The 12,183-nt window shown below is 39.9% G+C and overlaps 2 protein-coding genes across 3 annotated transcripts in view; one reads left to right on the plus strand and one right to left on the minus strand.

Moving 5' to 3' along the window:
* The window catches only part of FAM162A (family with sequence similarity 162 member A), a 497,431-nt gene that overhangs the window by 23,776 nt on the left and 461,472 nt on the right, over window positions 1-12,183 (plus strand). Inside the window, exon 5 of one of the 2 annotated variants that reach the window (XM_049785936.1) lies at window positions 1,839-1,936. In XM_049785936.1, coding sequence (XP_049641893.1) covers window positions 1,839-1,931 — 93 coding nt within the window. In that variant the 3' untranslated portion in view covers window positions 1,932-1,936. Of the gene's footprint in view, window positions 1-1,838; window positions 2,100-12,183 lie in introns of those variants that run through there. The other variant, XM_049785935.1, reaches the window with a different exon arrangement.
* Window positions 5,247-6,244, minus strand: WDR5B (WD repeat domain 5B). Its single transcript, XM_049785537.1, has one exon. It carries the CDS (start codon window positions 6,242-6,244, stop codon window positions 5,258-5,260), a length of 987 nt encoding a protein of 328 aa, XP_049641494.1. The 3' UTR covers window positions 5,247-5,257.

Consider the following 12,183-nt stretch of genomic DNA (forward strand, 5'->3'; position numbering starts at 1 on the left):
GGCATGCATCAAATTACCTTGACAGCTGTTCTCACACCACTTCAGTTTTTCTTCTTGACCTTATATACTTGGTCCTATATACTTTGTTCTAGAGTAAAGCCTGCAGCATGTGAACAGAACATAAAAAATTCTAGAATTTCAAGAAATAGGCATTGCTTTTTGCTTTTGTTTGGGGGCCATACCTGGCTGTGCTCAGGATTTATTCCCTGCTTTGTGGTTAGGAATCATTTTTGGTGAGGCTCTGGAAACCATTTGGGGTCCTGGAGATTGAATGTAGGTCAGTCACATGCAAGGCAAGGTCCCTTACCTGCCATACTCGGGCCCAGTGTACATTGCTTTTGTATAATTGGTTATCTAGTTGAGTTTAAATAGCAAGGATTAAATTGTACCCCTGGGATTTCCTGACATCATGGAAAGGGTACATTCTGTATATTTTAGAGAGTTCATCTCTTGTTTCTTTATCTTTTTGTTCTTGTTCTTTAAAATTGTATGGTTTGTCTTTAATATGTCTATTTCTAAAAGTTGGTAAATGCTACTAGAAAGGATTTTAACTTTTTTTGTTCGTTTGTTTTTGTTTTTGTTTTGTTTTTTTGGGGGTCACACCCGGCAGTGCTCAGGGGTTACTCCTGGCTCTGCGCTCAGAAATCACCCCTGGTAGGCTCGGTGGACCATATGGGATGCCGGGATTCGAACCACCATCCTTCTGCACATAAAGCAAACGCCCTGTCTCCGTGCTCTCTGACCTGGATTTTTAACTTTTAATGCTTTGGAAGAAATTGGTCATTGTATGTCCACACTATCAATTTACCATCTCCTATTTTTCTCACACTTCCCATTATTTTTTCTGTATATGTAAGATTAGGCAGATGATACTGGTACTGTATCTCTCTGGGTACCAGAGAGATAGCTCAGGGGTTTAGGTGCCAGTCTTGCTTGCAGCCAAACTTTATTCACCCTCTTGGGAGCAAGCCCTGTGAAGAAGTGGATGTGACCCTATCACTTCCCTTTAAAAATAGAAAGATACTATCATAGAGGTGCTAGTTTTATAATATAGAAAATTTGAAACTAGTATTTATGTAAGCATCACAGAAATTTAACTGGTCACATGGGAGGAGTCAGAAAAAAGGATGTTAACTTTACTTCGCTTCTGCTCTGAAAGGACAGTAGTAGGCTAGATACTCTGGTAATCTATGGTGATAGTACAGTTTCATGTTTAATAATGAGAAAGAAAGGTAGAGGTAATGGGATAAACTAATAAGGTAAGAGAGGGGCCAGAGCAATAGTGTAGCAGGTAGGGCACTTGCTTTCCTCGTGGCTGACCCATATGGTTCCCTGAGCCTGCCAGGAGAGTTTTCTGAGTGCAGAGCCAGGGGTAAGCCCTGACCGCTGCTGGCTGTTGTCCAAAAACAAAAACAAAAATAATAATAATAAGGTAAGATAACGTAGAAGAGTTAAAGGCCAAAAAACTAACCAGACCAAGTACAGAAGGTAAGGTACATGGTTAGGAACAGCCTCTGAGCATTGCCAGGTGTGACCCAGCAACCCATCCCAAAAGGCCAGAAAGGAAGAGAAAATGAAGGAATTTTTTGTTATACTTGAAAGGAATGTAGACATGGACTGGGCACTATATTGCAAAGCAGTGAGAATGTAGGAGTGTACAAGCTACAGACTATTTATTGTGGGTTTTTTTGGAGTTTTGCTTTGTTTTTAATTTTGGGGCCACATCTGACAGTGTTCAGGGATTACTCCAGGCTTTGTTCTCCACCTGCTGAGTTTGGTACAAAAAAATACCATCCTCCCTGAACTGATATAATCCCCTGTTCAAATTTGTTTCTTAGGCCGCCAAAAGACACGAAACTTTAACAAGCCTGAACTTAGAAAAGAAAGCTCGTCTGAGAGAGGAAGCAGCTCTGAAGGCCAAAACTGAGTAGCAGAGGTAACCAGTTTATTGAATTTCCAAAGTTCTGGATAATATTGGTGCATCAAGCTCGCTTTATAAAGAATATGGTACAAGGATCCACTTCATGGAAATACAGTTTGCACAACCTTATACTACTTTATTTCTGCTCTTTAGGTACAAATAAATATTCTTAAAGAAATGGCTTGTTTATATTTTATGGCTTTGCTTCAAGGAAAATGTAATCTCTCAGCTTTTAAGAGAGAATTGAGTGGAAAAGAGATATTTTGACTTTAATATTAAAGTGATTTCTCCCCAGAAGCCAAAATAGTTTTTGCATTTCTCCCTTCTGTGTACTCATTTCTTCAAGAAGGAAAGTAAGCTGAATATACAATCCAGTTGCATCTCTGAAGATGGCTTCTCAAGGACCTAGAACTCTGAGCTCTGGGAAGCATCCACGCTCTCCCTCTCCTTGGGTGCTGGCAGATGCTGGTAAGGAAGCAGCTAATGAAGAAGTTCTGGCCAGGTAATGAGAGTGGTCAGATCCTGCATTTATGAAGATACTAAAATCCCAGCAGTTGTATGGGGCTGTCATAGCCACTTCTGCTGTATGGTTTGGAATTCCTGATCTGTGCTTTTCCTGCAGACTTTCTACATAATAAATTTCTTAATTATGAAATTAATTTTATTAATGTTGATAGATGAGTATTCTCACCTTTTAAGTACCTTTTGGTATACTGAATGACTCATTTAGGTATGAATGCTCATTTTTGTTTTAAATTTTATTTAAACATAATTTTTTTTTAAATATTTCAATTATTCTCACACAACTTGAGTATTAATGGATGACAAATCTTTATAGTCATTCTAACCTACTAGTTCTCAGAGGATTGTAACATTAAATATATACAGCTGTTTGGGAACTTGGATTAATAAAATGGCAAATGTAATTACAGCATCATTTACCTATGGTTCATAACTTATGATACTACACATTTCAGTTTTTAATAGTTTGGCCTTCGCTTCTTTTTAAATATCAAATTTACCATCAAAAGAATTGTTTTTATATATTTCATTAGGTTAGTCTTTCTTATTTTGGAACACTTCTAGTTTACTATATCACTGTTTAAGTATGGGTAAATTTTCTGTATTTCTTTTGAAGGGCAACAGTCTTTCCTAGAAAAATGCCATTTTCAGTTTAAGAAACATTTAAAAGTGTTATATCTTGGAGATTACAATAAAAATGTTTCATTAAATCAAAGCTTAATAAATGTTAACAAGAATATATGTGGTTGTTTCTCTTGTCATTTCCCACTCAGTAATTTATAACTACTTTTTAATGGGGTATATATAGATATATATTTGTTGGGCAAAACTATACCTCATAATCACTTTTCTCAGTATTCTTGCATTCCAATTTCTTTGCGGTAGTACCTCAGTAAGAACACACCTGTGTTCCTCAGAACTTGTCAATTCAATATAATTAGCATGGCATATCATAAAGTACTACAGAAAACAAAGCAAGAAGTCTTGCCTTTACTTTTTCAATTAAATTATTATTGTACTCTTGGAGGACTTATTTCTATATTTTCTTTCCAGATTTATCATATCTTATAGCTAAAAGTGGGCAAAAACTTGTTTCCACTTTATATTTTCTGTAATCCCTGTTTAAATAATGTTAATGTGTGAAACTAGGGCTAGAGCAATAGAACAGAGGGTAGGGCACTTGCCTTGCATGTAGCTGACCCAGCATTTGATCCCCAGCATCTCTAAGGTCACCAGAACATCACCAGGAGTGATTCCTGATTGCAGAGTAAGGAGCAAGCCCAGAGCACCACCAGGTGTGGCCCCAAAACAAAAATAAACATTTGTGGTATTGTGGTCAGATACTTTGAAGTGAACAAAAATAACAGTATGGGGAACTGATTACTAAACTTAGTGAAAATAGGTAAGGAATGGAGTGGTCTTTCAGCAAACATCTGAGTTCTTTCTATAGACAGAAATCAAGAATACAGAGATAAATGCAACATACCTTTTAATTCCACAAAGTTCATAATTTAGTAGAAATATGACAAATTATTACAAACTGGTAAATAATATACTTTGAAGTAATAATAAAAACGGTAGAAAGGAAGAAAACCTTACTTCAGGAGGCTGGGGAGATAATTGTGCTGGAGCACATACTTTGTATGGGGGAGACCCATATTCAGTCTCAGTACTACTTGGGCCCTGAGCACTGCTGGGCCCAAATCCATCTCTCACCTGTGATTGGAGTTGCACACATACCCTGACATGTAGTTTCTTTTTTTTCTTCCTCATGGTCCTCATGATTTCTGAACTGAGTCTGAGGCATAGGTCAATTAGTAGAACAGATAAGACAGCAGCCTCACCATTTAGATATTTATATAAAAGTCATGAGATGCCAATCTTGTAAGAAACTGAAAAATCATTCAGTAAATGCCACTTATAGTGCTTTGATTTTGGTTTAAAATGTAAATGTTTCACTCTGAATCTAACCATACACATTAATCCTCATTCATATATTTCATGAACCATTTCAAGTTTATGATGTATGCATCCATCTCCATAACTCAAGACTTATGCTCTTACTTATCTGATTGCTCAAGCTCCCCACAAAAAAACTCCAAAAAAAAAAAAAAAAACCCTTAGAGGAACTCAGGTTTCATTAATACTCATTTCACTGTCATTGGGACTTTCAAAATATTTCTCAAATACATGGATCCTTTAGGACAGTCATTTAGAAGAAAATGATAATCTGTTCAGGGACAAGAACAGGGGATCATAATATATGTCAGGCTAAGGCTGGATCAATAGTAAAGGGGGTAGGGTACTTGCCTTGTATTTGGCCAACCTGGATTCAATCCCCAGCACCAAGAACGAAACAAGGAGTGATCCCTAAACTATGAGCCAGGACTAAGTTCTGAGCAATGCTGGTGTGGCCCAGTTCTCTCTCCTCTGAAAAGGGTAAGTTAGAAACCATGAAGTGGGAGTGTGGGAGAAAGAGTACAGTGGGTAAGGTGCTAGTCTTACTGCAGAACTGGGTTAGATCCCTAGCATCCCATATGGTCTGCTAAGCTCTCTCAGGAATGATCCCTGAACTCAGAGCCAGGAGTTATAGCCTTGAGCATCACTGGATATAGCCCCAGATGAAAACTTTAGACTTGTTTTTCCAACTGTCAAGCTTTAAATCTATGTGATAAATCTTAAAATTTCATAATCCAAAGCATTAAAAAAATACAAAACCATTCCTAAATTAAGTGAAACTACCATTTAAAATGCTTTTTTCTTTCCATTTGGTGCCAGCTTGGCTTTACTATTTTATTTTAGAATAAGAAGAATTCAGTAGTTACTCATCCAGAGTTTAATAGTTTTGTCATTTTCTAATGCTGCTGATGCAATGATATTTTCTGTGGGATGACAAGCTGCTGAGATGACAACATCCGTATGACCTTGCAACTTCTGTACAATCTCTTTAGTTTGCAGGTTCCAAATGTAAACCAGATTATCTTCGGAACCAGACACAATCCACTTCCCACCAGTAACTGAAAAACTAGCAAATACACAGTATTTCTCATTTTTATGACCTGTGTATGTCTTCAAGTATCTGCCTTTGCTATAATCCCAGAGTTTAAGAGTATTATCCAGAGTAGCAATAAGGACATATTTACCATTTGGAGAAAATTTTACAAAGGAGATAGGAGGGTTAGCATCATCAACAAATGTTTTCAAACACTGACCGGATGCAGCATCCCAGATTTTACAGACACCATCATAACTTCCTGACACTATCAGGGACCCACTGCAATTAAACTCAACAGCTGAAACTGGGTCAGAATGAGCAGACAACGTCTTCAGACACTTCCCTGATGCCACCTCCCATATTTTCACGGTTTCATCGAAAGACCCTGAAATGATGAGGTTGGATGGTGGGTTGAAGTTACAACAAAAAACATAATCACGGTGCCCCATCAGTGTTTTCAAACACTTCCCAGATTTCACATCCCAGATCTTTAGAGTCCTGTCATCGGAGGCAGAAACTAGATGACAGGAGTCTGAGGACCAGGCGACATCGGAGATTTCCTGGCTGTGACCATAAAGTGTTTTCTCGTGTTTTCCGTCATAGGCTCCCCAAATCAGAATGAGTTTATCTGCAGAAGAACTTGCTAGCCATTCTCCATTCGGACTAAACTTCACGGAAGAGATTGCTTTCTTATGTCCCACGAGAGTAAGCTTGAGAGCATAGTCTGGTTTTCCTGACGCAAGCTTGCTTCGATTGGCCGAGAAGCGACGAGTGTCCTCAGCCTCTGCGTCTCCAGACTCTTCCATCGTTTGGGGTTCGAAGCTCCTTCCTTGTCAGCAGGGGAGAGAGCAGGCGTTCCACCTGAAGCCGGGCCGCGTTTCAAGCTGCTTCTACCCAGTAGATATCTTGGCCCTCAAAGCTTTGCGTCTCTGGCCCGTCTTGACGATATGCGCTGATTTCAGAGCATAGTTCGGCCACTTCGAAGTTCCCTTTTGAACAAACACAGAAATAACTTATGCAAAGGTCATAAGCATTATCCGTGAGATTTTGCAAACGTTCAAACGTTGCAACAAGAAATACTTATGCAAAGAACATAAGCATTATCCGTGAGAGATTTTTGCAAATGTTCAAGCGTTGCAAACGTAGGACATACTTATGCAAAGATCTTTTAAGCATGATCGGTGACAGATTTTGCAAGCATTCAAAGCAGGCCGCCCAACTGAGTGTATCTCCACAAGTAGTATTTTTCTACTCCGGGTGTTTCTTGGAACACTGAAATCCCGACTTATATTGCTTAGGTACCTGAATAGAAAACAAAACAAAGCAAAACAAAATACTGCTTTAAACAGGTTTCGGAAGCGAAAGTAAACATGCGCAGGCGCCGTTTAAGCCCCGGGCATCAGCTATAAGGAGCTTCTAAATACCTGACTGGCGCTCCTCACAGCCTAATGCAAATGAGACAGGGTTGCGCGCATGCGCAGAAGCTCAATCCCACCTTTTCCGGCCGAAGCAGCCAATGGGCGAAGCCGGTCCGCGCATGTGCGGAATAACGCGCTGGGATTTCCTGTTTTTAGTTGCTCTAGGCTCAATTAGGAAACTTTTGGGAACAGCTATACGGGGGTTTTCTCTTAGAGGCTATCGTGGGAAACGGGGACAGTTCTCCCAAAATTTCTCATTTTGGAAGCCTTGTCATGAGAAAGGACTAAATTATCCAAACAGGTTCTTCTCACTGCGGGGATCTAGATTCTACCCCCTTCCTTTGTGGGCAAGTGCTGCTGGTAGGGAAGGGGGCGGATGTTGCATGTTGATTTTTTTTTTTTTCTTTTTCCTAAACGTTTCACGAAAGATAGCTAGAACATGCATGTGTCAAGGACAGGTCTGGGCTTAAAGCTCAGGTAGTCTGAAGTTGAGAAAATGAGCAGTCTTTGCTTGTCAACCTCCTCAAAGAATTACCTGTTGTCGATCTGCATAAATGCTTGAGACCTCCAGAACTCAAAGACTCAGTTGGAATGGCTCCCCTCATTGTATTGTAGTCTGACATAGTTTGGAAATGAGAAATTAGAAAGATTTTGAAAACAAGTTTTGGGGTATAGAACTAGTACAGCAGGTAAAGAGCTTTTTTTGCACCTTGCCCACTTGGGATCCATCCTTGGCATCCTATATGGTTCCCGAGAACCAGGAGTATTCTTGATCGCAGAGCCAAGAGTAACCCCTGAGCATTGGCACTTGTGGCAAAACAAACAAAAAACCAAACAAACAAAAACAGAAGTTTTGCAAGAGGGTGGGAGTTGTCTCAAAAATTTCCTTAGGGGGCCGGAGAGATAGCATGGAGGTAAGGCGGTTGCCTTTCATGCTGAAGGATGGTGGTTCGAATCCCGGCATCCCATATGTCCCCTATGCATAGAGCCAGGAGTAACCCCTCAGAAGTCAAGTATCTCATGACGTTTTCTGATAGTTGGTCAGTAATAAAAGCCTTTGGAAATAGACATGTCATGCACTTATTGAGGATCATTGAATTGAAAGCCTTTTAAAGAGGCACGATTAAATCCTGTAAAATAAATATAAGTAGTAAAATCCTCAGAACTAGTTTCATTTTGGAAATAGACAAGGAATTGCACAATTTTAATTTCAATCAGTAGTGTAAGCATGACGAAGAGCTGAAACAGAAAAAATTAATGGCTGGAAAAGTACATTCTATGTACATTATTTTTTGTTTGTTTTTGTTTCTGGTCCACACTCCTGGTTTTGCGCTCAGAAATTGCTCCAGGCAAGCTCAGGGGACCATATGGGATGCCAGGAATCAAACTAGGGTTGGCCGCTTGGGAGGCAAATGCCACTCTCTGCATTAACCTGGCCCTCTATATACATTATTCTTTTTTTTTTAATTTTTATACATTATTCTTGAGGTTAGACCAGGGGTCTCAAACTCAATTTACCTGGGGGCCGCAGGAGGCAAAGTCGGGGTGAGGCAGGGTCACATAAGGGATTTCACACAAAAAAGTCCTCAAACATCATTATTAACAGTTTTAATTATTTCTTCTGAACATGAATAGAACATTGAGTGAAGATCATGGACAGTTCTTCTGAACATGGCATCTTTTGCCTATTCCTTGCTGCCAGAGACTTGACAGCGCTTCTTCTCACAAATCTGAACCACATTTGGCTTTACAGAGAAAGCAGTTGAGATCCTCAGTATGGCTTGAAGATGATCATCATTAAGTCTAGACCTGTATTTTGACTTATTGAAGTTCAGTGTGGAGAATAACTTTTCACACAAATATGTGCTCCCAAAAAGGCACATGGTGCGCTTGAACATTCAGGGAAACTGGGGGGCAATTCTCTCAAAAATTGTCCATGCATGTCTGCTTTTCCACTAATCTCCCTGAACTTGGCTTTGAGATCAGAGTTGTATTGCAGGTCAATGAGCTCCATTTGAAGCACAGGAGGGGCATCTTGCACATCAAAGGAAAAGGGGTCCACAAAAATTTGGAAAGTGGCTCTGTGCTTTTTGAAGTCTGCAAATCTGTGATCAAATTCCTTCTCTAGCTTAGAAATAGCATCAACATATTTCTCACTACTGAATGGTATGCCTGCATCCACAAGTTCCTTGCATGCTAGGAAATGGCAAAGGTTTGTCTGAGAGAGCTAGGATTTCCATAACACAAGTTTTGTGGAGAATGCTCTCACACTGTCATACACAGCACTGATAAGCTGCCCCGGGCCTTGTAACATTTTGTTTAGTACATTCAGCTTATGTGTGATGTCAATAAGAAAAGCCAAGTCCATGAGCCATTTGTGATCACTCAACTCAGAAACAGCATTCTCAACCTTCTCCATGAAGGCTTTCACTTCTCTCAACTCAAAAAATCTTTTCAGGACATTTCCCCTGCTGAGCCAACGTACCTCGGTGAAATAGAGCACCTCTCCATATTCTGACTCCATTTCCTCTAAAAAAAGCACGGGAACCTCCTGTGCTTTAAGCCCCTGGATCTGATTTGATTGATGCATTTCACAACAACAGACATCACGTTGTCACACGGCAGGCATTTACTGCAAAGGGCCCGCTGATGGATAATGCAGTGAAGAGCAATGGCCTTCTTTACACCCTCCTCTTTTTTGAACAAGTGCCACCAGTCTATTTTTCCTCCGTCATTGAAAAAAATCCCCAAAAATCGCATTAAACATTTGCATACCCCGAACGGAACTGCTCGGGGTATGCGAATGTTTAATGCGATTTTTTTCTTACTAATGCGATTTTTTTTTTTTTTTTTTTTGGTTTTTGGGTTATACCCGACAGTGCTCAGGGGTTACTCCTGGCTGTCTGCTCAGAAATAGCTCCTGGCAGGCACAGGGGACCATATGGGACACCGGGATTCGAACCAACCACCTTAGGTCCTGGATTCGGCTGCTTGCAAGGCAAACGCCGCTGTGCTATCTCTCCGGGCCCACTAATGCGATTTTTATTGCAATTATTCGGTAAGCGAATAATTGCAAATACTGCGATATTTGAGGGCCAGCCACGGGCCACAAAATGTTGTATGGAGGGCCGCAAACAACCCGCGAGTTTGAGACCCCTGGGCTAGACGATCATGGATTTATTCTTGGTGGTGGTCACCTCTGGCGCTGCTGGCTGAGATCACATACCGTGTCCAGAATAGAAACAAGTGGCCACGTGCAAGGCAAACAAACTCCTTACCATGCATGATGTAAGAAACAATGTAAATCCAGGATTACATTCTTTTTTTTTTTTCCCTTCTAACAGGAAGGCTTTAGAATCTAATTTTTGCATCAATTAGCTATTTTTCAAAACTTTAACCAATTAAAGCTATTTGTACTTTGAAAGTAGATAACCTGCACAGGGGTGTTGTTTTGGGCCATGCCCACCACACTTAAAGATCACAATAGGCTTAGATTCAGGGTGGCAAGATTGGCTGCATATAAGAGAATCTTACCCACTGTACTCTATCTGGCTAACGAAATCTGCATTTTTGCAGTGATTTATGTGCAAGAAAAGGTAACAGTGCCATGCGAGCCTAAATGGAGTGTTGCCCAAGAGAAATGCCCTGGAGAGTAGGGTACAAAAGGTATCAACAAGAATTCCGAGAACACAACTGAAATTTTCCGTATTAAAATCTACTTCTAATTGTTCTTGATATATATATGTGTGTGTATATATATATCTATATAAATATAGATATCATGAACTCATGTAAAACTATGAAGTAGTTATTAACATCCATATTCATTAGTCATGTTTTCTAATAATAAATAATAAAAGTCCTGTAGTCATAATGTGGTATTTTGCCAGGACTAAGAATTTGAGTTTGCCTTCTTGGAAGGGTATTGGTAAATGTAGCGTGTGTGGAAACAAGGAATGAATACAGAATTTAAAGTGGCAGAAACTAATGAAGATTTACACTTAGGTTTCTTAAGCCAACAAAGGTGTTTCTGTCCTTAACCTATTAATCCTAATCTTCGCCACACAGATAACTTGTTTTCCTACTGTAAAAATCGTCTCCTTTAAACTTCCCGTATTTCAGGAATGGAAAATATCTTGGTTACTTATTTTGTTCCTCATGCCCCTCAGTATTGCTTACATATATACTATGAAGAAATATAAAGGTAGGGGCTGGAGAGAGAGCATGGAGGTAAGGCGCTTGCCTTGCATGCAGGATGGTGGTTCAAATCCCGGCATCCCATAAGGTCCTCCGAGCCTGCCAGGAGCAAGTTCTGAGGTAGAGCCAGGAGTAGCCCCTGAGCACTGCCGGGTGTGACCCAACCCTTCCCCCAATGAAAATATAAAGGTTATTTTAACTAAAAATAAAATTGGGGGCCAGGAAAATCAGTGGACTAGAGCATTATTTGCATCTAAGAACCCTTGTGGTGTGCCCACTAACCAGAAAATAAAGGTGATGGTGGTGGATATTTATTAAATCTAACAATGACCTGAAAGTTATTAAGGAATGTTTTTACTTTTTTTTGTTTTGTTTTGTTTTTTGGGTCATACCCATTTGATGCTCAAGGGATACTCCAGGCCAAGCGCTCAGAAATTGCCCCTGGCTTGGGGGGACCATATGGGTCGCTGGGGGATCGAACCACAGTCCTTTCTTGGCTAGCGCTTGCAAGGCAGGCACCTTACCTCTAACGCCACCTCACTGGCCCCATGTTTTTACTTATTTCTTCCTAACAACTACAATGAACTAGTCAACAAAAATCAACAATAGAATTTTGTACAATGAGTTAAAATCACCATCAATTTCTATGAAAATTTAGTCAGGCTGGATATGAAGCGACTGTGTAACATTTAAATCAGTTTCCCAAAGTGAATATTTTGGGGAGTGTTGGAACCAACCAATGGGGATATATGCCTCAGATGCAACTGGCTGGCACTTTCTTTACATCATCAAGCAATGGGAATGGTTTTTAAAGGACCAAATGAGTCAGAAACCTCCGACATAAATTCATTACTATCAATCTAAAAAGAGGCTGTTGCTAGCTAAACAAATATAGTGTGATTTCTCTAAGACTTCATGCGACTGCAATTTTGAAAAAATTCTGCTGTGAAGGGTGATTTAAATCTCAGCTTTCCCAGATGTAAAATTCAACAGTTCTCTCCCACCAAAGGTCACCTTCTAACTTATTATTTCCCCTTGCCTATTACTAAGTATTGCTGGACTAAAGTGGTTTAGTCAATGTAGCAATCATACCATATAACCTATTGAACTCCATTGGATTGCTCCGGTTA

Source organism: Suncus etruscus, chromosome 13, assembly GCF_024139225.1.
Source record: "Suncus etruscus isolate mSunEtr1 chromosome 13, mSunEtr1.pri.cur, whole genome shotgun sequence".
In the NCBI taxonomy this organism is placed as follows: Eukaryota; Metazoa; Chordata; class Mammalia; order Eulipotyphla; family Soricidae; genus Suncus; species Suncus etruscus.

Coding starts and splice junctions, on each gene's coding strand:
- WDR5B (XM_049785537.1), bottom strand. CDS start 6,244: ATGGAAGAGTCTGGAGACGCAGAGGCTGAGGACACTCGTCGCTTCTCG.